General features: G+C 35.7%; 2 protein-coding genes across 5 annotated transcripts in view; one reads left to right on the forward strand and one right to left on the reverse strand.

Moving 5' to 3' along the window:
• Nucleotides 1-13,182, forward strand: part of LOC135215270 (organic solute transporter subunit alpha-like) — a 146,991-nt gene extending 133,809 nt beyond the window's left edge. For all 4 annotated transcript variants that reach the window (XM_064249813.1, XM_064249814.1, XM_064249812.1 and 1 more), the window contains 5 exons: nucleotides 2,247-2,398; nucleotides 2,671-2,906; nucleotides 3,557-3,652; nucleotides 4,507-4,778; nucleotides 7,200-13,182. In XM_064249813.1, coding sequence (XP_064105883.1) covers nucleotides 2,247-2,398; nucleotides 2,671-2,906; nucleotides 3,557-3,652; nucleotides 4,507-4,778; nucleotides 7,200-7,486 — 1,043 coding nt within the window. In that variant the 3' untranslated portion in view covers nucleotides 7,487-13,182. The remainder of the gene's footprint in view (nucleotides 1-2,246; nucleotides 2,399-2,670; nucleotides 2,907-3,556; nucleotides 3,653-4,506; nucleotides 4,779-7,199) is intronic.
• Nucleotides 13,183-13,568: 386 nt separating this feature from the next.
• LOC135215271 (guanine nucleotide-binding protein G(s) subunit alpha-like) overlaps nucleotides 13,569-25,000 on the reverse strand; it is a 27,184-nt gene continuing 15,752 nt past the window's right edge. The window contains exons 3-10 of the mRNA XM_064249816.1: nucleotides 22,148-22,313; nucleotides 21,139-21,236; nucleotides 20,054-20,108; nucleotides 19,528-19,674; nucleotides 17,023-17,153; nucleotides 15,902-16,032; nucleotides 15,156-15,220; nucleotides 13,569-14,245 (exon numbers count right to left, since the gene is read on the reverse strand). Of these exons, the coding sequence (XP_064105886.1) occupies nucleotides 14,042-14,245; nucleotides 15,156-15,220; nucleotides 15,902-16,032; nucleotides 17,023-17,153; nucleotides 19,528-19,674; nucleotides 20,054-20,108; nucleotides 21,139-21,236; nucleotides 22,148-22,313 (997 nt within the window). The 3' untranslated portion in view covers nucleotides 13,569-14,041. The remainder of the gene's footprint in view (nucleotides 14,246-15,155; nucleotides 15,221-15,901; nucleotides 16,033-17,022; nucleotides 17,154-19,527; nucleotides 19,675-20,053; nucleotides 20,109-21,138; nucleotides 21,237-22,147; nucleotides 22,314-25,000) is intronic.

Consider the following 25,000-nt stretch of genomic DNA (forward strand, 5'->3'; position numbering starts at 1 on the left):
AAGTTATCTGTATTTAGGATGCATGCAAATCAGATTTTTGATATTACTCTCTATCTCCTTGTCATTTTATAGAGTTAAATTGAAGGCCATATGTTTAAATATATGGCTGTAATTCAAAATTATACAAATTACAAATCATGTGAATAACCACGAGTATGTATATGATTAATGAAAAGATACTGACTGACCGGAAAGTAAATAATCTTTCTGTCAGGCTTCATCTGACATCTTTGAAAACACGACACTTATGATAGACTTGATAGAAAACGTGACTTTAGATTAGATAGACAAGGTTGTGCTCAAGAATGAAGACTTACCTACAGACGAACAATGGCCGTGCATGAATTGCTGAATGAAATAGGGTGTGTGAGCATAAAATGAAGTCTACAAAGTTTGGTAATCAGCCAGGGAGCCTGTACGTTGCCCAGAAACCGGCAAAATTGGCTCACCCGCTATAAAATTCTGACTTGAGAAATGTTCTCGGAACCGAGTACGTGAGAGAAGACGTAAACAAAGGGAGTTTTATCAAGCGACTCATGAGCAAAAAATGCGCAGGCAAAGAAATGCAGTACGATTTGTTCTCTTGTGTTTGAGCGTTTAGGAGATTTAGGTAAATCAAAGTAAATTGGTCGTGACTGCGACACCTCAGAGTATGAAAAGTTGTTTTAGCATGCATATATTTATAGAGAGATCGATATTACCGTAAATACAGATATGTAGATATGAACACACATAATATATATATATATATATATATATATATATATATATATATATATATATATATATATATATATATATTATGTGTGTGCATGCTCGTGTTGCGGAGAGTAAATGAAAAGCTTAATTGAAGCTATTACTTTCGTCTCACTGACGATATCAGTAAGAAGAAAGTACTTATTCCAGTTAAGCTTAGCATTTTCCATCCGTGGTTATATGCATTTTTTATGATTATCACGCGTTAACTGTTGTGATATTCACACACACACACACTCACAAATATATATATATATATATATATATATATATATATATATATATATATATATATATATATATATATATGTATATGTATATAATATATATATATATTAATAATATTATTAATATAATATATATTATATAACGTGCATCCACACATGTATTATGTGTATGTACTATGTAATATGTATATATATACGTATATACTTATGCATATACAATATACACACACATGCATCCGTACATGTGTATATATATGTGTGTGTGTGTGTATAAGGATGGTAATTATCAAGTCTACATAATATTGAACGATGCCAGTTAAGTTTAGCATTTTCCATCCGTGGTTATATGCCATTTTCTATGATTCTCACGTGGTTTAAATGGGGGTTAACTGTTGTGATATTTACACACACTCAACAAATATGTATATATATAATAATATATAATATATATATATATATTATATTATATATATATAATGATATATATATATATATTATCTATATATTAATATATATATTATATATATAATATATACTATTTTTTTTTTTTTTTGTAATGTAGAATCTACTGGTCACTTTTTCACCAGCTACATATGCAACTGTAATAGCCACAATGCCCTCTTAACTTCTTCAATTCTTTATTCTTTTTTTTTTGGATACGCTTGTCACTAAAAAGCCTGAAGATCCAAGTTCAAAAGAATTTTTTTTGAAGAAATTCTGATGTCGTTTACCGGGAAACGAACCCAGGTCCATAATCACAAAGAGGTCAACGAACCCAGGTCCATAATCACAAAGAGGTCACGTTTCCCGGTGCTGGACATCACAATTTCTTACAGGCTTTGTAGTGACAAGCGTATCCAAAAAAGAAGTAAAGATTCAAGAAGTTAAGAGGGCATTGTGGCTATTAGAGTTGCGCATATATATATATATATATATATATATATATATATAATATATATATATATATATATATATATATATATGTGTGTGTGGGTGTGGTGTGGTGGTTGGTGTGTGTTTGTGTGCGTGTATGTGTGTTTGTGTATGTATGTATGTGTACGAGGGGAGTTTTTATACGACGCCCACATGGGAATTTATATTCTAGAGTTTGCTGGCCAACATTTTAATGTTTCTGATGGGTTATTTTTATCCTATGCCTGGTACCTATGGTTTTAATGCCACCACTTTCCTCATTTATAAAAATGAACGAAATTTCTTTTTGTGTTCTTATATCAGTGCCATATTCCTTCTCTTCCTGAACAGCTCTGGGCATTGCAGGATGGATGCTCGTGGGCTTTGCCACCGCGGCCTTCCTCTTGCTGATAATCCTGTACGTGGATACGTTGGCTTACGTCATCAAGTATACCCAGCCGAGACACAAGGCCACGACGGCTATTGTCCTCTCTGTTTATCCGGTGTGTAGCTCCTTCTTTCATTGTGAACTATCTTGTTCAATGTTTTACCTTGAAGAAAATACATATTTTCACCTATTTGATGAACATGAAGTGACATTCACACTCGGTATTATTATCAACAGATAGAGCGATGACGCGTACCTTCAGTTTGAGTAATGTGGCTTTCCAAAATCATGATAGACCTCTTTTATTAAGTATTCACTTTTAAGATACTGGCAAGGGCGTCAGTTGTTCAATATAGAGTCCAAATCATTCTCTTCCTTATTCCTCAGGTAATTGGACTGTGCAGCTACCTTGGTCTGCTGTTCCAGAAGGCCAATACGTTCCTGGACGCTAGCGCCCAGGTCTACTTCGCCGTCTGCATGTGGCAGTTCTTGGTCCTGACGCTCAACTACTTCGGAGGGGAGTCTCGCTTCGTGGCCAAGATGGAGGGGTCGGCGCTCTCGTGGAAAGGGCCGCCTTGCTGCTGTTGGCCCTGCTGCGTCTGCCCTTCTTCCAGAGCTAATAAGTGAGTTGTCTTTTAGGTCTAATATAAGCTTGGCTGGAATTGAATTTGTGGTTTCAGTCAGCTTGCGTGTTCAGTTTTAGAGCACTGTTGAGGACTTTAGCATTTTAAGAAGGGAGATTTTAGGGAAAGTGAGTAAACAGCATTTCCTCCAGCATTCTGTATAAGAATATGAACACTTAAACAATTTATCGCACAAAAACTACACGATTACCTCCAGCATTATGTAGAAGAATAAGAGGACTTCACACACTTTTTCGCACAGAAACTAAGCCAATTCGTCAATGCTATTCACCTGAATTATACAGTCCATTGGGAAACAAAGCAGCGAATACTTTCACCAAATTTCATCTGAACTCTGTTTTTTGAAAAACAGCAACAATATTTATAAAGTGGAAAATAGTATGAGCATTCGAAAGTAAGCACCACTCGATGGATCGAGGGTGATTGTCATTACTACATTGAAATTTGTTTTAGAAGCATCTAGATGTTTTGAGAACTTCATTTCTTGGATACGTTTTTTCAAGATTATTTCTGTTATATTTTTTCAGTCCCTGACAGGCACATACGAAACACGATTTACCCGCGCACATCAAAATTCGGACATTCATGTGTTCTCAAACTTTAATCATTTTTGTTATTCTTATTTTCAGGCGCCAAATTAGGTTTGTGAAGATATTAGTGATGCAGCATACTTGGGTGCAGATAGTGGTCTCCATATTCCAAGTTACTCTTTGGTTGGAAGGATGGTAAGATTCGAATTTAATGTTCAAAGAGAAGTGTTGGATCTATAGATACAATATAGATTGATAGAGAATTGTAGGATAATAGAACAGAGTCATGAAAAAAAGATGACGGTGTTGGATACTGACATTGCACAGAAGGAACCACAAAATGTTAGGGGAGAGAAATCCATTTACAGCTAAGTTTCCTCGTTGAAGAATCTGTTTAGAAAATATAATAAAGAAGTCTTGTCGTTATGTGATATGTAAATCTGAGGGTTCTCGTTTCCATAAGAAGGATTAATATATCGTGCGTAGATTGGGGCTCAAGAGCCAATTTTATATTTTAAGTAATCGAAATTCACTATATCTTTTGAAAAGGAATAACTTAATGAAGATACTGTATCCAACATTTGTATTATGTTGTATAATTAATGTAAAGTATAATTAAGTGGGCGATTACATTTCGCAAGTAGATAATGGGTATGCAATTTCCCTATTAATGTATTTCATTCCTGTTGACCCTAAATATATGTTTACTTCCGCTTTCTGTAATATAATAGTTTAATCTTTTTCTTATGAAGCCTATAAAAGCAACAAAGAAATTTTGATATGCCACTATAGTATATTTTGGGGCAAATACACATTGGCCCTCGTTTCGTTTCCATCGTAACGAGGCCATTTAAAGGAAATCATATATATATATATATATATATATATATATATATATATATATATATATATACATATATATATATACTATGAGCGTGTATAAAATGTAGTATATGCTATATATATATATATATATATATATATATATATATATATATATATACGTCGTATTTATATATATATATGTATTCACTCGTTGATTTTTTCAGGTACACCCACTTAGACATGCGCCCAAACAACGGCTATATTTACATCTACCCGGTAGCGACGACGTCTTTCGGGTTCGCCCTGTGGGCGTTCATCGTGGGTTTCAAATCCTCTCTGAGGCACCTGCGGGAATTTTACTACGTGCCCAAGATCGTGGCTTTCCAGTTGTGTTTGTTCTTCCTCAGATTGCAAGCTATCATCGTCAACTCCATCCTCGTGCCCTCTGGAGCCTTTCCTTGCCTCCCCCCAATCTCGCCGAAAGTCTTCGCAAATAGTAAGTAGTAGATCTCTCTCTCTGCTGGATCTAGTCGCTGCTGGTCAGTGATGCACCTTAGTAGTCGTTTCATAGAGTAGTTTGCGTTTCTTTTGTTTGAGATTTGTAGATTTGAAGGGACATTGGTCTATTATGTCTTTAAATTGGCTTCTTCATTAGTATAATGTGCCTTTTCATTGGGTTGTTGTTGTTGTTGTTGTTCTTCTTCTTCTTCTTCTTCTTCTTCTTCTTCTTCTTCTTCTTCTTCTTCTTCTCATTTATCTTTATGAGGAAGCTGAAATTGCGCTGAAATATATTCCCCAAGAGATTGTCCATTTTCAGTTATCCAGTTCATCGGGTTGTAACTATTTTCTTCTCTCTCTCTCTCTCTCTCTCTCTCTCTCTCTCTCTCTCCTCTCTCTCTCTCTCTCTCTCTAGTCGCTGTCCCTCACACTCAGGATTAAATGTTTAATATTTTCTTAGATCAGCTAGTTTGTATCCTTTCATGTTCAGCTGAATATGCTTTAGCGATGATTATGTAAAGACTGATTATGCTGCATTCATTGGGAAATTTATACAGTCAGTGCTGCCCTGCATCACATACACAGTTACTCCATTCAGAAAAAGCCTTGTCGGTGCCGATATATATATATATATATATAATATATATATATATATATATATATATATATATATATATATATATATATATATATATATATATCTAGATATGTAACCAATCCGGTGGTCCGAAGTTCGATTCTCGGCTCGGCCAACGCGGAACCAGAGGAATTTATTTCTGGTGATAGAAATTCATTTCTCGATATAATGTGGTTCGGATCCTACAATAAGCTGTAGGTCCCGTTGCTCGGTAACCAATTGGTTCCTAGCTACGTAAAAAATATCTAATCCTTCAGGCCAGCCCTATGAAAGCTGTTAATCAGCTCAGTGGTCTGGTTAAACTAAGATAACTATGTATACATAGTATATATACATACAATATTCCTATTAATATACAATATTCCTAACTTTCTTGAACCCCCTTAATTCATTTCCATTTAAAGAAGGAATGGTAAAACTATTAAATTTTGGCTCGGTTATACAAAATAGAATAAAACTTGACAGGTTGGAGAATTACGCCAAAGGTTTTGCCGTCTAGCGGTGCGCGTAGATGACAAATTACGGACTTGCGAAATAACGTAACAAAAAATTGATATTCTAAGACCACCCTAGAGGAAGGAGTCGAGGAAGCCCTAGGAAGTGTTAGATAAATGTGCAACAGGTATTGAGGAGGAAGGACCCCAACTTGCATGAAACGAGTGTGTGAATGGGCCAGACAAAAGTCAGAGGGAACCTGACAGATTCTTTAGATTTTTCAGGTAGGACTAAGCCTAACAGCCCCAACAGTATAAACATTCACGTTATTCTTTCGTGGACAATACTATTTATAGAAGCGTTGTAAAAAAATGAAGGGCAATAGGACTTAGTAGATGAAAACTTATTTTTCAAAATATAATACATTTATACAAAAATCTTTTCTGTAACTATCTCGTGGAAAACGAAGAAAGAAAAACCAAGCAAAGGGCCTTTGATTACACGATAAAAGTTCCGGATTTAAAGGCAGGCAAATTTGGCAGCTGACCGCAGTGCCACAAAGAATAGCCCCAAAAAATGGGTCACCCCACAAATATACCAATCAATCTACACACACACACACACATACACACACACACACACACACACGCACATATATGTATATATATATATATATATATATATATATATATATATATATGTATGTATGTGTGTGTATATATAATATATAACCATTTTCTAGATAAGCTTGGTAATGTAAAAGATACAAATGACACCTCTTCCATTATTGAAATTGTGCGTAGCATTCATCTTATCTTGATGGAAATGAAGCGCAGCTGTAAAAATATGGAAAAAGTGTCATTATATCTTTTACCTTAATAAATTTATTTAGAAAATTATCATATGCAATATGCAGATTGATTGTCATATTTGTGATGGAAGGGTATTTTTTGAGGGTAATTCTTTGTGGGACCCTGGCCAGCTGAATAATACTTTGCCTGCCCCAAAATCTGGCACTGAGCCTTGGAACTTTCACCATATAATCAAGGACCTTTGCTGGCTTTTCCTTTCCTCATTTCCCAAGAGATATTAACAGAAAGGTTCTTTAAGCGCATTCAATTTTGAAAAATAATTTTTCATATTGCCATTGATTTTCCTATAGCGTTGCTGTCTATATTATTGTCCACGACAGAACAACGTAAAAGTTTAAGTTTTTAGTGCTATTAGGCTTAGTCCCTGCTGCAGAACATAAAAATTTCTTCAGGTTCCTTTGCGCTTAGTCTAACTCACTTATCGTTGACTGCTTTGTATTAATATAGTATTTACTTCCTATTTGTTTTCTTCCAGCGTTTCTAAACGCGTTACTGATGGGACAACTGGTATTTCTGAGCGCCTTAGCGAGACACTACTACAAGAAGCCTATCCCAGACGTCGTGACGCTTCCCTTCGATACGGATTCCAAGGAAAACTACAAGAATGGAGACTTCAAAGCCCCCCGGGAACTCACGCCAGTCGGGGAGAAGGGCCTCTTCAAAGGCAGCGTCCGCGTCTCGACCCCATCCCAAGATAAGGACGACGGGGCTCCTCTCCTCGACAAAGTCATCACAAGGCCTCCACCTCCCTACGAGTCATGAAAATGAATCATTTTTGGTTGGGGGGGCGGGTTGGATCCGAGGCTCTGGTAAAATGTTTACCTTAAATGTTTCGTAGACGAGTGGCTAAAGTGGAGAGTCAGAAGTGCATGATGATCAGTGTTGCTCTGATTCTTTCAAGTTCAATTAAAATGATTAATCGTTCCACAGATGTTCAGTACGACTTCAACTTACGAAGGAAGCCATTTCCAAATAATAGAGAAACTCGTCTTAATTAAATCTGTTGGTTAGATACTCAAATTGGGATTTGTAAAGAATTAGGATTAAAAACTGCATCGCTGTGATAAGTCGTTGTTGGTTTTCCTAGTTTTGGAAAAAGATTTCACATTATGCAGAATTATTGATAATCAAGATACGAGGCTGTTGTAATTTAAGAATTGTAATTATAGTTATTTTTCAAATCAGCCGATAATCAGGATACGAGGCTGTTTAATTTAAGAATTGTAATTATAGATATTTTTCAAATCAGCGGATAATCAGGACACGAGGCTGTTTAATTTAAGAATGGTGATTATAGCAATTTTGCAAATCACGGATAATCAGGATACGAGGCTGTTGTAATTTAAGAAGTGTAATTATAGTTATTTTGCAAATCGGCGGATAATCAGGACACGAAGGCTGTTGTAATTTAAGAATGGTAATTATAACAATTTTGTAAATTAGCGGATAATCAGGATACGAGGCTGTTGCAATTTAAGAATTGTAATTATAGCAATTTTGTAAATCAGCGGATAATCAGGATACGAGGCTGTTGCAATTTAGGAATGATCAATACTATATTGGCCTTGGGAATGATAATCGCAGATATGCAGGTTAATCGGTATGATTAGAATAGGTCGAGTTTTCCGTTCTGAGAAAAATATGATCGTCATATACAGCGTGAATCTGGATCTGCATCTCTTTGATGAATATTTTCACTTCAGTTCATTTCCGCAAATGTTCCTTTTTATCGTATTTAAGCTGCATACTGAACTACCTAATTACTCGTAAGGTTTGATACGTTCACTGAAGTCCTGATACGAATGATTCGCTATGAAACCCAAATGGTCGAGTGAAGGTGAAGTCTAAACGAGTGATTCTTGAAGATAAGGTCTAATTGATTGACTGTTGTGGATGAGGTCAAAAGGAGTGCTTGCTAAATATAAGGTGCTATCAAATGATTGCTTGAAATAATGTCTAAATGAGTCATTGTAGAGGATGAGGTCTAAACAAAGGATTGTTAAAAATAAGGCTCCAATGAGAGATTCTCAAAAATAAAGTTTAAATGAGTGATTGGAATAAGGAGAACATAAGCTTTTATTGGAGATAGGGTCTGAATGGGTGTTTGTTAACGATCCAAACGAGTGATTGATGAAAATAAGGTTCAAACAAGCGCTTGCTGCTGAATCTAAGGTCCAAACAAGGTCTGTTACAGATCAGGCCTAGATGAATGTTTGTCGAGGATAAGGTATGCATGATTGATTATTGAAGGTGAAGTCTATAGGAATGATTGTTGAAGGTAAAGTCAGTCTATAGGAGTGATTGTTGAAGGTAAAGTCTGAAGGAATGGTTGTTGAAGGTAAAGTCTGAAGGAGTGATTGTTCAAGGTAATGTCTGGGCAAGTGATTGATGGAAGATAAAGACACTAAAAAGTGATTGTTTGTCGAAGATAAGATTTGAATGAGATACTGTTCAAGACATGGCCTGAACACGTATCATTTAAGGTTCAAACGAGTGATTGTCCAAGATAAAGCTCTAAAGAGCGATTGTTGAAGATGAGGTCTTAATGAGTGATTGTCGATGATACAGGTCTACAGCAGTGATTAGTACTCCAGGAAAAGAAGTTTATAAATGTATTTATGATGATATCTGTCTTGTGTTTGTTGTGGGATTATATGAGTTCTGGTAATCAGAAATGGATGAGTATTTTATAAGAATAAAGTCATCATTATATTAATTACCAGGTATTGTGTAGAATGAGGATAGGAGAGAGTAAACATCAAGATGTGAAGTGCAAGTAGGTCCCCTTTAGTTTCCTCTTTGATTAGATTTTAATTATGATATCTATAATTCTTCGAATATAGATAACTAGTGCCTCTACAAATTACAGTACCTTCAATTTCATATAGAACTACACATACAAACGTACACACACACCTTGCCATTTTCCATGGCACACACACACACAAACTACCATTTCCATGACATACAGACATACACTCACACACTGCTATTTTCCATGACATATACATCCGCACTGCTATTTTCATAACAAAAGTGGTTCTATGGAAAAATGACCGTCACTTCCACATTCATCCTTCAACTACTGACTCATGGGAGATCTCTGTGAAGAAAACTTCAAGTACATACTATACGTATTCGGGAGGCTTGTCAGCAACGCTGTGGGCTCTTCCCCACCCTCCCCCCTCCCCCTCCCCTACTTAAGACAAATTTCTGTCTCGCACGAGCTTCTGCTCTTGATCATTCCTGGGTATGATTTCTACCTGTTTCAACGCCTCTTGTGGCCACCTTTTTCTCAGTTTTACTTTCCTTTCTCCCAGGAACTTTTGCCACCCTGCTGCCTTCTATTTCATCAAGTGACCCAACCACCTCGAGGGGCAATGACCCATCGTTCCACCCTAACAAATCTGTTTGTCGCATTGCTTTATATTTCCAAATTTACCGGCCTTTCAGTCATCGTTACTCTGTATTTCCTAAATAAAAGATCATTCTCAACAGCTTTTCATTTTCGTGAATTCACATTCAACAAGCACACTTTACTTCCATAAATGACAGTTGACTTAACAGTCCCTTGAACGTTATACCTTTGCCAAACCTTTCTTAGAAATCTTGTTGTCTTTGCCTCAGTTTTTCTTTCATCTTACCTTCATTCATTACACTGACTTCCAAATCCCTCTATTAAATAATTACATTTATCCTTATACCGTCAAAACTGAAAATCTATTTTCACTGTCTTGGGTTTTGTTTATCCTTATTCCTTTACTCTTGCGAACATTAGCTTTGTTTTATGTTTCCTGACTTTCAGTCTTAGCATTTTCTGCAGCTTCTCTTTGGTATAACTAACATTGTGTCATAAACAATTATCAACCGCTCCACGCTCCAGTTAGGGATTGTTTCCTTATCCACAGCTTTTCACCTACATCTTAAGTCATTCCTTCAACTCTTCTCATTGCTCCATTTATAAGATTATTGAACATCCATGAAGATGAAGACATGACACCCTCATTTTGGCTCACTTTTTCCAACTCAGTCACGCATGTCTTCATGTTCTATAAGAAGCCCAATGTGCAAAATAACTTAGAATATCTCACAGAAAGTTCCTTTTAACACCATTCGCGTTGCATCGCTATCATTTCAGTCATGAGCCTTCTGTAGGTCCATGCATGCCACAAGCGCAACTTTTTCCATCTAGCCTTAGACTTTTCACTCGACTATTCCATGTGCAAAAAACTTGATCTGGACACCCTCTTCTTTATATGAATCCCACTTCCCCTGTCGGCATCTTTGTTAACTCGGTCTCTTATTCAAAATCCTACAGTGTTCCATTATGTCCCTCGTATACGTCTTTGTGTTGTGAACTTTTCTTTCACCTTTCCCTATTGTACAGTGGAATAGTTATTCCTCTTAACAGTCATTTGGGAACTTTTCCTCGACCAAACATGCCTCACCCTGGTCAGCCGCTTGATCACTGCTGCAACCGTACTCCAATTCATCACTCGTAGCCTCATCAAATCTTATCCATTTCAGTCTTCAACTCTTTCCATTCTTTACATCTATCATTACATTCATGTCAGTGACTTTCATGAATGCTGTTACATTCACACTAATCCATTTCTCTTGCATTTCTTAAATATATCATCCTCACTCTCCAACTCTTCGGAGAACTCATTACACCGACAGATGATTACATTATTCACTTCGGGCACCATCTCTTCATTTGCATCGTTAATTCCAAGTTCCCTGTGTTCATTACATTGCTCTCCTCATACTCGTCCGGAACACCTTTTTCTCTCTACCATGCTACCTTAAAATCACCCCTGTATCTTCATTCATCATTTCTTGTCATATATCACTTTCTTGTCTTGTCCAGCTTATTATATGGCAGTATAGATCTGTTCTCTGTCTCTGTAGCACATCAAAAAACCTTTTAGACTTCAGAAAACCTCTCTTGTTACCACTAACTGCTTTTATTCCTTTTTTTTTATATTGCTATGTTTGTGAAGAATCCCTGCTGACTCCTCAATTACACCACTTAATTTTGTATACTTGCCATAACTCCCTCCACTTACGTGGCTCTCATCCTTGCCCAATTTTCATGTTTTTTATGCCATTTTCACCTTTTGTCGTATTTCCTTTCTCGTAACAACATATATCATATTTTCAACCTTTCTCTAAATAGATCTACCACTACCCTATATTTCACTTGCAGTCTGATAACTATCATAAAAACCCCCAACCACCAGTCAGATTATGATCATAGCTACCACCATCAACTATCATCAACTTGGTCTTATCTCTACTAAGAGAGTCTTTCCTTTATCATTTTCATTTCCCAGATAATTTCATGAATATTCTCTTTTGAAGCCATATATTCCCAATAATCAAGACCCTCTTACACAATACTTCATTAAGATCTCTCCATCTTTCATTTTAAGTATTCCATAACTATTTACTAAACTTTTTTTTATCACATGCCACTCCAGTTAAATCACACCACAATCAATCTCACTCTTTCTCTAGACCCACCCAGTTACAGATTCGGACTTACCCAGAAACTTCCACTGTAAATATCATTCTTGTTCTATGGTTATTATAACAAGTTTTCTTGTACCACTCCCGGTTGTACCAAAACAAACCTTGGACTACCATATTTGTAGTCTTTAACCTGAATCTCCAGTCCCAGCAGTCTTCCTGACACAACAATCTCTAGGTACCCCTTTCCACGCCCTGCATCTCTCAGCCACCCCTTTTGGCTCCCTGCTCTGCCAACAAGGAATCAGAGATATTAGTTTCTGGTGATTAGAAATTCATTTATCGATAAAATGTGGTTCGGGTCCCACAATAAGCTGTAGGCCCCGTTGGTAGGTAACCAGTTGGTTCCTAGCCATGTAAAAAATATCTAATCCTTCGGGCCAGCCCTAGGAGAGCTGTTAATCAGCTCAGTGGTCCGGTTAAACTAAGATTTACTTCATTTAACCCCTATTGGCTTTTTACTTTCGTCCTAGCCAGTGCCGGAATGTCTTATTTTGAGCCAAAATATTACAAGCTCAGAATATGCATACAGGCATTCTGTAAAACATACTCGTATACATTTGATGTTCATTAGAATTAACCAGTAGAACTACTTACACTATTTGGTCATTATGTTATAATTAGTGAAGCTTCTGTACGTATAGATGTTATTTGTTTTCTAATTTAGGCATTTCGTAGTTGTTATAATTTTAGTTTTAAGTCTTGCCAAAGGCTACATATAGTATGTCAGTCATCCAATCAAGAATGAAATCATTTTCTGTAAGATTAATCTCCGCAACAAAACAATGTGAGAATTTTATATGAATTGTTACATTAACCCAGGAAAGTGAATAAATAGTGCCTATAACATATCCTTATTAACCTTAGTGTTTTTGTTATGTGTTAATTTGTAAACTGTCGCCTATGGCAATAAAAGTTTTTTTTCTTTTTTTTTTTTTTACTGATGCCACTTGACCTAGTGTTCAGAAACCCTACATTCGATTAGTATAGCGCAGTGTAAGCAGATTTAAATCGCTGCTATTACTTTTCTTAAATCCAATAAAAACCATCAGGCATTCTTATTACGGCAAGGACGCTGAACAGTACAAAGAAGCCCAATCGTTGAAAAATGCCGGTGACAAGTCTCCTTAGTGTTGCTCAGCTTCTGATGACTGAACAAGTCATCTGAACATAGAATGCGAAACCTTCAACACTCAGATGCCTGCAGCCTTTCCTAATATTGACAAAGTGGTATTTTATCGACGATAACAGTTTTTCTGATGACTACGTGCAATATCTAAAGAGGAATAGAAAAATAAAATCGAAATAGTACTGCGTTTCTATACACCTTTATTACAAGAACATATAACATCTAGGTATTAAATCTAAATCCTTTCGCGCTAAAGTTCTACAAATGAAGCTAAGGAAGAGAAAAATGGAATCTTCAAAGAATCACATTTTACAGAAACAAATCCACAACCCCAACCCCCCCCACCCCCCCCTAAAAAAAAAAAAAATCCGATCATTGGGAATGTTGTCTAAGATTGGCGTTCTGGAAAGTTGTTTTTATTGCTAACAGTTTTCTCTGCTCGTGATTGATGCCGGATATAGCAGAGACCGATCAAGACTTTAATTCTCCTGCAAGAAATCAGTCGAATCCACGCTGGAATATCAAGAAGCGCCGAAGAACTGGAAGATATCAAGTGACACGCGACAAGTAATGTATTGCAAGAAGGCCCCTTGAAGACAGAGCCCAGAATGAACGATTACCCGACGACAAGTGTCACTGAGGTGTTCTAAGGTTGGTTAGGATACGCTGATGCCGATTTCCTGCAGGTTCCACATGATGATCATGTTGTGTACGTCATCAAAAACGAGTTTGACATTGTTGGTGTCTGTCGCTGTGGTGAAGTGGCAGTAACATTCCCCCTTCTTTTTGTCGTTGGGCAAAGCTGGCATTCCTGGGGTGACCTTCTTGCCCTCCCATTGCACTGGTTGCGATGCAATGTCCTGCGGTGGAATTTTGAATATACATTAGTCTTTGCTGCAAGGCCTCGTTAGTTACTGTCTAGTGTTTCAAAGAAAATGGATTTGATTATAGAAAGTGGATGGAAATACCAAGCAACTTTAAAAAGCAAATATGATTTTAAATCCACTGTTCATTTAACATTCTCTCTCTCTCTCTCTCTCTCTCTCTCTCTCTCTCTCTCTCTCTCTCTCTCTCTCTCTCTCTCAAGTGCATAATAAGAGTTCTTCAACTTATCTATCTATGTACAGCTAAAACTCTTACATGACATATATATGTAAGTATACTATATATATATATCTATATATATATATATATTATATATATATAGATATATATAGTATATATATATATATATATATATATATTATATATATATATGTATATATATATATATGTGTGTGTGTGTGTGTGTGTACGTTATGTATGGTTGTATGTATGTGGAAGGTTTGCATAGATAAGTTAAAAACCGACCTTACGATGAAAATGAGTACTTAATAATATGGTGATAATGTGCGTACGTGCGCGCATACAAACTCAAAAACAAGAAAGAGGGAGGATATCCAATGAAAATTGGCTTTAAGATTATATATATATATATATATATATATATATATATATATATATATATATATATATATATATATGTATGTGTGCAAACATATGTATACGTAAGCGTGTGTGTATAAATGATACCTAAAAATACCAAGTAACTCAAAAAAGTATTTACAGAAAGGGCCATAAATAAAAGTAGAGGTTTTAAAGACACAAAACGAAACCACACTGTGACCGGAAAGATTAAATTTAATATAGGAAATAAGAAATGAAAATAAAATTAATTCAGTTACACCAGGAAGTGATTGCACATTGAATAACCAAACCCAATCGTCTTACCATGAATTTGTCTCTGATGAAGCATCGTGTTCTGAGGTACTCTTCATCTTCGGTGGGGACTCGATCTAAAATAGAGGATAATCAACAAATATAGTCAAAAGAAGATGACAACAGAAAATGTAATACAAGTCGTTTCTCATTTGGCGAAGGTTCCAAATGATGAAATCACCGTTACTGCAACATGTCCGAAGTCCTACCAAGGAAATTTAAGGTCAACGTGGAGCAGTTCTGTCCAAATACTTTGGATTTTATACAGTATAAAGCTAGGCTCATCCTTGATGCCTTTCCCAAAGTTACTTTACAAATGGTTGAATCGAAAGCAGTTTGTCACACGTGGTAAACATTGGATATTTCATTTTGACTTTTTAGTATGTGTAAGGCTCATTCCCCAAGTAAGTACATAGGGGTGTCAAACTCAAATCCTTTCGAGGGCCAATGATGCACTTGGTTATGGTCTCGAGGGCCATCAAAGATTTCTTATGACTCATTTATTAAGATTTGCAATAAAAGAGGCTCATTGCCATCTTTTATAATATGAAATAAATTAATAAATTATTGTCATATGAATGAAGGTAAAACTTATTATGTTTCGTTTTAACAGTTGAGTAACTTTAGTTAAGTTTTCCTCAGTTCTAATAGTTATAGTAGCTCGAGTTGAAAAATGTCTTGGCACCTCGCGGGCCACTAAGACCATCCCGCGGGCCACTTAAGAGTTTGACGCACCCTGGTCACGATGCCTTCCTTACCTCTGCTGTCCAGTTTATAGTCGTCATATTCTGGGAAGTATTTCGCTATCGACTTCTGCTGGTGAACGATTTTCTCCCGCAGGATGTCTTGCTTGTTGAGAAACACGATGAAACCAGAATCCTTCAAGAACCTGCGAACAAAAGGATTCTCAGAACATGGATTTTGAACGGAAATGGAATGGTGGGCGTTAGTAAATGAATAACATGCATGGTGTTATAGAGTATTAGTAAAGGGAAGTTTCAGAGACTAATTGCGTTTGTGTGAGGGATAAGTCGAAAGTAAAGCCTTTAAAGTGATATTTGAATTTGAATAACATCAAGAAATTTAAGAAATGATTGTTAATATGAATGTTTGAAGAATGGAAGTGGTTGGTTCTTATTGGTATATGGAATCAAATGTGATGGATGACATAAGAGTTGAATCATAAGAATGAAGAAATTGAGTATCATTGAGCATAATTCTTTGTCAGTAACTTATGCAGATTATGTGAATCCATGAGCAAATATAGATTTCAGGCAAGCGGCATATAACAACAGTTTAATAATGTACACTTTACAGTGATAACCATCTCATTCACAATCGCTCTTTCATGCACCATTTCAAAAGGAGTCGGTAGCATTTCTTGTTAGTAAAAAAAAATTTTGTCTTCTCCGGGAGTGGCTCCTCGTTGGGTGAGTGGTTTATGAGATCGCCTACTGATTTGGTAATCCCGAGTTCGATTCCCTGCTTAGCCAACGTGGAATCAGAGGATTTTTCTTTTTTTTTTGTAAATAGAAATTAATTTCTCTATATAATGTGGTTCGGATCCCACAATAAGCTGTAGATCCAGTTACTAGGGAACCAGTTGGTTCCTGGCTATGTAAAAATATCTATACCTTCGATCCAGCCCTAGGACAGCTGTTAATCAGTGAGTGGTCTGGTTAAACTAAGACATGCTTAATTTTTTAACTTCTCCGGGAAAACGCATATATATGAACGATATTTAAAACGAGATATTTTTAGTCGAATATAGCAACAAATTGTAAAATGTACAAAACTAACACAAGACATATGCAAAAGTTAGAATCAACATGAAAGTGATCAACTTGTGAATGAAAGCAAGGTTTGATATTTCCCTGACCTTGAAGCCCAGACACTTTTGAAGATGTTGATGGACTCCTGAAGGCGATTCGTCTCTTCATCCTCCTCAATGACCGAATCAAAGCAACTCGAGGCCACCAGAAACAGCACCGCCTGAATGCCATCAAATACCTGGAAGAAAAGGGTATGAATAAACGTGTAGATGAATGATTTATTAAAGAAACGACTACTCATGTTTATGAAAAAACAACAGGCATTAATATGTTCATGCACGCACTCACGAGGATACATAAACACGCACCAAGTTCGGTAATGAAGACTATGGCTATGGCTGGGTAGAACATTTTATTTTGGAAGTTCTCGAGGTGTATAATCTCATTGTCGGAGATTATATACCTTGGAAAATCGTTGGCAATGCAAAATGAATGTAACAAAATATGAAAAACAAAAAAGATACAAGAACTGAGAATGTAAATGAAACCTAGGATTGAAAAAGCAAATGAAGCTTAAAAAGAACATAAAGTTCAAACTAAAAATAAAAATATAAAAGAAAATGCAAACTAAAGCTTCCATACAAAGCAAAATGGCTATTGTCCTCTTGCGTATATACCTTCTAAAAGAGAAATCATAAGAATGCCATTTGTCTACCGGACAAGTTCTTAATAAGTTCCGATTCCATCTTTATGAATAACGACTCAGAAATAAGGAGGTCCGGTCGGGTAGACTAGAAAGACGACAGTGTTTTAAAAACCCGGTCAGTGACGGATGAACTTGTACTAAACTTTCTTCTCTTACGGCTGAAAAATGTGATTTTGAAAAAAGAAAGTTTTCCTGCGAGGAAGACCTGGGATCCAAAACCCTGGGTCTGAGCCAACGAGAACCGATTTCCGAGAATCGCAGACTCCAATGCGAACAGGTACATTAATAAACGACACACTCTGTAGGTGGTTAGTGCCGTCAGTGAACCTTATGCGATGCACTGTAGGCATTACTTAAGCTTCTTTGCAGCGTGCCTACGACCCCCATCTACAACCACTTTCGTTCCTTTTACTGTACCTCCTTTCATATACTTTCTTCATCTTACTTTCCACCCTCCTAACACTTGATTCAGAGTGCAACTGCTTTGAGGTTTTCCTCGTGTTACACCTTTCAAACCTTTTACTGTCAATTTCCATTTCAGCACTGAATGACCTCATAGGGCCCAGTGCTTGGCTTTTGGCCTAAATTCTATATTTAACTCAACTCAAATAAACGACACAGGAGTTAAGATCTCCAGGAAGAGTAGGTTTCCTTCACCAAAATACCTCAGAACATATTGCTTCATCCGAGGCAGATTCATAGTGAGAAGTTTAGAATTGGTAAGTTGCATGGGCAATCATTTCCCTGTGTAATGGAATTCTCTGATTATTTATCTTTTTTTTTTCGTTTATCAAATGTAACCTTTTTGTCACATTCTGGTTTTCTGATGATTTAGGTGGAGTGCAAGAGTGGCTGAGTGATAATTTATTTTTATTTATAGTTGGTATTTTCTATTCCTTGTGTGTTTTAAAAGCCTTTTTAAAATCCTAGGTCCCACTTACAAGAGCTGCCTTAATTTTTATCATATTTATGTTCAAAAATAAAAATACCCTATATGTAATACATTTTCATACACATTTTGTTGTTTGTTGTTTGTTTTTGTATCTATCTATTTTACCCATTTTTGTTAAGTTTTAGTTATTGTATTTCTCAATGATTTTTGTCTTTTGTTAATAATTTCAGCCAGAAAATGAGGTTATACGCCTCGAAAGGTTGCAAAGTAAAATGTTCCACCTTTCGTAGACTATATTATTCATTTCCAAGATAAAACTGCCAAGTACCCGACCCTGTTACTGACAACACACAAATATTTATATGTATACGTATATATATATATATATATATATATATTATATATATATATATATATATATATATATATATATATGTGTGTGTGTGTGTGTGTGTGTGTGTGTGTGTGTGTGTGTTGTGTGTGTAAATAAATTCTTCTGTTAAAGCAGGATACGTCTCAAGTATAAAAGACCCATTAAAACACTCTGGTTTAAAGCTAAGGACTATATTTCGGTGGACTCACTTCCACCATTACCAAGCAGTAAATGACAGAAGGAGTTTCATTAGCGAAGTATATAGTAGAATATATGCCCTTAGGTGATGTCTAGGGTCAGTGCTAAGTCACCGTTGGTTCTGTTAATTGCCTTAATCCGCTTTTTCATCGCCTTAATGAAGATACTGTCTATCTGCTCAGAGTCCCAGGCTCCATTGGAAAGGTTGACCCTATTATCTTTTGATAAGGGTGGAAGTGAGTCCACTGAAATATAATCCTTAGCTTGAAACCAGAGTGTTTTAATGGCTTTTATACTTGATATATATATATATATATATATATATATATATATATATATATATATATATATATATATATATATATATATATATATAATATATATATATATTATATATATATGGTATATATCTTTTTACTGTGAAATATAAAACCAGTGCTCACCTGTATCCATTTCTTCCTTTCTCCTCTTTGGCCTCCGACATCGAACACCCAGAAATTGAGGGATCCCCCACCATACTTCCTGGGAACTTTGACCTCGAATTCAATCTTCTGAATGTCTGTGGTGCGTCGTCTACTGTGGAGGATGTCCTGAAAGAAAGAATCCGATCAAATATCGACTTGCGTTTTAACTTATCTGAAGCATAACAAGACTAAAACTTTTCGTATATAATGTGTAAATATTTGAATTCTTCCTCGTGGTTTTAATCCAGTTCGTCTTAGTTTTCATTATATTTGTTTTTGGTAAAATAAATCAACTTTCACCTAAATCTCCCTTGTTTTTCCATTATGTTTTGTGAGTTTATGAAAAATAGAGAATCCTTTTGTTGTACTGACGTATTAAAAAACTTAAGAATATGTTTACTACTTGTATTTGGATCTCGTTTTCGTCCGTTTAAAATGATAATTGGCTGCAACCTTTCTGTGTCACTGAAATAAAAGTTTCGTTTACAAAAGGGCATTTATCTACCTGTATAGAAGGCTCGTAGTCGGGGAGTCTTACCACTTCTACTTTGTCGAGAAAGCTGAAAAAAAGAACACATTTTAATGCGTAATATTAGAAAAGGAAAGTTTAAAAAATAGCCTCCCTGGCAATATATTTTTCTTTGCCGCAAGGATCCAGAGTGCTTCATCGTCTGCCGTTTTACCTGAAGGTCATTTTCTTCTCATGTTGAAAACACAGGTGCGCCATCATCAATAATTTTTGTATTATTTTTTTATCCGATCGCGATATCCACAACAGTTAGGAAACATATAAGTAGACAAAAATATAAATATAGTCATATATATTCCAGAGAACGCATGCATACCAGTATAAAATAATTGTAGAATATTAGTGCAGTACTAGGCCAAGTTAAAGGGTCGATTCTAAGGTAAATTATTTGGTTTGGCCTCGTTTTTTGCGCTCTTTTCATTCAAGAATCCTATGTACTTCATCGTTATGGCAGGCATTATGTCCAATATAACATTAGCTGTAATCCGGAGATCAAATTCAATTTAGGAAGATAAATTTTTTTTTCCTTTTTTCTTTTAATGGTAATTCTATGTGCACAATAATTTAAGTGAGTAAAAGCTGTCAAATATTTCCCTATTATTTTTTCCTTGACGTTCCTTAATGTTAGTTACACAGGAAAGATTTTTATTTCACCGGAAAGCACCAAAGCAGGATTATTTCCTGTTTGTATTATTTTATCCAGCGTGCAGAACGGTAAGGGAGTACAATGCTGTCACTGCACCTCACTTCAGTTTCTTAGCAGCGTCCCTTCGGCCTCTAACTGCATCCCCTTTCGTTCCTTTAACTGTTCCTCCATTCATAGTCTCTTTCTTCCACCTTGCTATCCACCCTCTCCTAACAATTATTTCCTAGGACAACTGCGAGGTTGTCTTCTTGTTACGCCTTTCAGGTCTTTTTGCTCTTAGTTGTCTTTCCAGCACTGAATGACGTCATTGGTCCCAGCGCTTGTATTGGTCTCTTGACCTAAATTGTATATTACTTTTTTATTTTTTTTATTTTTTTATTCATTTTATTTTTTTAAAGAACGGTATGATACTCACTATTTCGAGCAGTCTATGAGCTGAAATTCGTTATGCCTCGAATAAACTTCTTGAACGCCCCGATCTCTCCAGAGTTTTTCTACATGACTGTAGAATTCCTGAAAAGGAAAGAAATATCAGAATTAAGTTGAAATCTCTCTCTCTCTCTCTCTCTCTCTCTCTCTCTCTCTCTCTCTCTCTCTCTCTCTCTCTCTCTCTCTCTACGTAGAGACCCTGAAAAATAGCCTTTCAGTGATGCATGAAGAGTAAACCCTTTTATACATATGAAAATTGTTTCGTGTTATTATCTCACTACTTACCATCTCAGCCCATTTTTCCTATAGGCCTTAACCCTTTCTCAGTGTTCTGTAATCTCTTTCTGTCATTGTTGGACCGTGTTAAAAAATACCAAAAAAAAAAGTCTTCCTTTAATTAAAAAAATTAGTTGGCGTCATACGGAAAAAATATATTGCACGTAATTTTAGAGAATTTATGATGAAATTAAACACTACTACGGTCCCTGTTGCTGCCTCTTATTCATCTTTATCACCTTCCATTACTTCTCGGGCAACCTATGGTCAAGATCTAACGCTGACATAAGGCTGGCTTCATCTAAACCAAGACATCATTACTTAATATGTGCATAGCAAAATCCAAGCGAAAAATGTCAGGAAAATATTAGGACCTGTGCTGGCAGATGATAACCTTGAAATTCAATCGTGATAACTCGAAGGGTTGTCCTACAACGAAATACCTTAATAACTTTCATTTCCCGTTCACTTCTGATAACCTAGATAAGCAATATCCTCATTTACATTATCAGTCAGTACCTCCGCCAACGCTTTTTCTCTGCTACTAATATTCAACCTAATAGAAAAAAGATAAGATTAAATTCCTTTTATATTTAGTAACAAAATAAAACCACCATTGACTCATACATCTACTACAGAGACGTTACCCAACAATTCTCTCTCTCTCTCTCTCTCTCTCTCTCTCTCTCTCTCTCTCTCTCTCTCTCTCTCTCTCTTACCTGGGAAAAGGTGAAATCTTCTTTATTGATGCTTCTAATAAAGTTGGCAGATTCTTCGTTCTCGGCAAGTCCCAGCTGTATGTTCATTCTGGCCATATTCTTGATCAGGGTCGTAATTGCTTCCAAGACGTTGCTTCGAATGTCGTCGGCTTTTTCTTTCTTTTCCCTGTGTTTTACCAGAAAAAGTGGCTGAAGAATAACTGATGACAGAACACACATTTATTGAGATGCAGTATATATTGACGCGGCCGCATATATATTATAGATACATACATACATACTACATATATATATATATATATATATCTTTATATATATATATATATATATATATATATATATATACATATAATATATATGCATGTATGTCTGTATAATATATATATATATATATATATATATATATATATATATATATATATATATATGTGTGTGTGTGTGTGTGTGTGTGTGTATGTATATGTAAATGTATATATAGAGTTCAGGAGGTCCATTGATACTTCACATGAAGGCCGGATTTCCAGATTTATTACAAAACGTTTCGCACATCAGCTTTGTGCATCTTCAGTTTGTGAAAAGAGAAATGCACATATTAAAAACTAAATATAAAGATTCACAATAGTATTTATGTTAAAATGCAATAAAAATATAAATAGTTAGAAAAGAGAAGAACTACTGAGGTACCAACCAACTAGAATGGAAGGAAAACAAGGAATGATTTTTGAGAGAGCCAGGTCCAAGACGTTGACTATGCCAGATGTAGAGGTGAAGCCGAGGTGTTGTTATTCAATGGGGGAGCCAATCTTTTAATAAATAGCGATTCCAAGGTAGTCAGGTGGTCCGGGTCTTTAGTGTAACCTATTATCGAGAAGTGTTGTTTCGATACATTTATTTTGCATTTGGCGGCATGATTCTTGATATTAGAAAATTCAGGATTACTAAGTCTTTGACCTGTTCTATAACTGAAACCCATATGGCTACAAAATCTCATCTGCAGTAATCTTCGAGTAGATCCCACGTAAGTTGCAGGGTATCCTACGCATGTGAATTTATAGACAACGTTGGATCTCATAAAGTCCTGCAGACGATCTTTGAAATTAAAAAGTGAGCCAATTTTGCAAGGATTTTTTGAGACAAGTTTAATTTTGAGACAAGGAATTTCTTGTTCTATTATTTGTGAGAGTCTGAGAGAAAACTTCGAGTTTGTTACGTATGGAATCGACGCATACATTAGTTTCTTTGTGACATCCATTAGCGGAGGAGGTGGTTGGATATGGTTACCTACTAATTTATTAATTATATTGTGTACAATGTCTTTGGGATAGGAGTTTTTTTGAAAAAAGGTTATTAGAAATTCCATTTCGTAATGAAAAATTTGCCAGTTGGATGAGCATTTCAAAGCTCTGTAGACCAGTATGTATATGATATTCATTTTAAAAGTTTTCTGACATGAACTAAAGAAGTTATTAGCTAATCCCGTGAACGTCTTTTTTTCGATATACTGCAGTCGTGAACTCTGAATTGACTCTCGTGACAAGGATGTCCAGAAATAGTAATTTGTTTTGATTTTCTATCTGCATAGTGAATTTAATGCTGGGATGTTTTAAGTTAATATGTTCCAAAAATTGTGCTATTTGCCATTGATATCTGAAAAGTGCAAATGTGTCGTCAACATATCTTCTGTAATACATTGGTTTACAAGAAACAGGACAATTGTCTAAAAATTCTGTTGCCAAATATGACATAAAAAAAAGTTGGCAAATATTGGCCCAAGTGGCGACCCCATAGAGTCGTTGATTAAAAATAAACATGGAATCTTGCACAGCAAATTCAAGAAATTGTTTAAAAAGGGGTTTACTAAAACCATGAAATATAGAGTCATCACTAATAAAAATCTGATTTAAAGTAATATCTATGGTTTCGTTCAATGGTTCATTCGCAAACAACGATTCCACGTCAAAACTGGCCATTTGGTAGTCTCCGTCCTGATGGATGATTTGTTCCTGAAATTAATATCCATTTTTTAAAGTGTTTTCGTTAATGGAATATTCAGTTAATAGTGATACTAAGAATTTGGAGATAGAAAAAGGACTATTGTATGCAGCCATAATGGGTCTAGCAGGTGTGCCTGGTTTATGAATTTTCGGTAGGCCATATAATATACTAAACGAAGAACCTGTGATAAATAATTGCTGGTATGTAGTTTCATTTATTACTCCTTCATTTTTCAGTTTCCTTAAGAATCTATTGACTTTATCTTCTCTTTTGTAAATGTCGAGAAAATTGGGGTCACCACGTAGTTGAAACTTAGTGGTATCAGATAGAATGGTTTCAATTTTTTCTGTATACTCGTTTTTTGTTTAGAATCACCACACCTTTGCCTTTATCAGGTTTGCAAATAATTATATCTTCCCGTTCTCTTAATTCAAGTAATAATTTAAGATCATCCTTTCTAAAAAAAAAAATGGTGTCCAGGAGGTTTTAAGGTTAGCATATATGTTTGATGAACAGTAGAGGACATTCTTTTGTAAATTACTGGTGTTTTTTTTATATATCTAGTTTCATAAGTCTCTGAAACAACACTTCAAATGGCAAATAGAATCTGGCATAGTCAGGTCTGTAAGACGGTAAGCAAAAACCCAAACCGAGAGATAGTAAAAATTCTTCTCTCTTTGAAAGTACATAATTGGACAGGTTAAAGATACAATCGTGTCTCTGGGTGAAATCAGGAATAAAAACTCCCAGGCTCTGAAGCTTCTTTTGGTGTCGGCAAAATACAGAAGAAATAAATTCATTAATTACATTATGAAATAGTGTTTTATATAATAAACGGTCCAATAATGATAGATCAGA

The sequence above is a fragment of the Macrobrachium nipponense genome, chromosome 5 (genome assembly GCF_015104395.2).
Source record: "Macrobrachium nipponense isolate FS-2020 chromosome 5, ASM1510439v2, whole genome shotgun sequence".
Classification (NCBI taxonomy): domain Eukaryota; kingdom Metazoa; phylum Arthropoda; class Malacostraca; order Decapoda; family Palaemonidae; genus Macrobrachium; species Macrobrachium nipponense.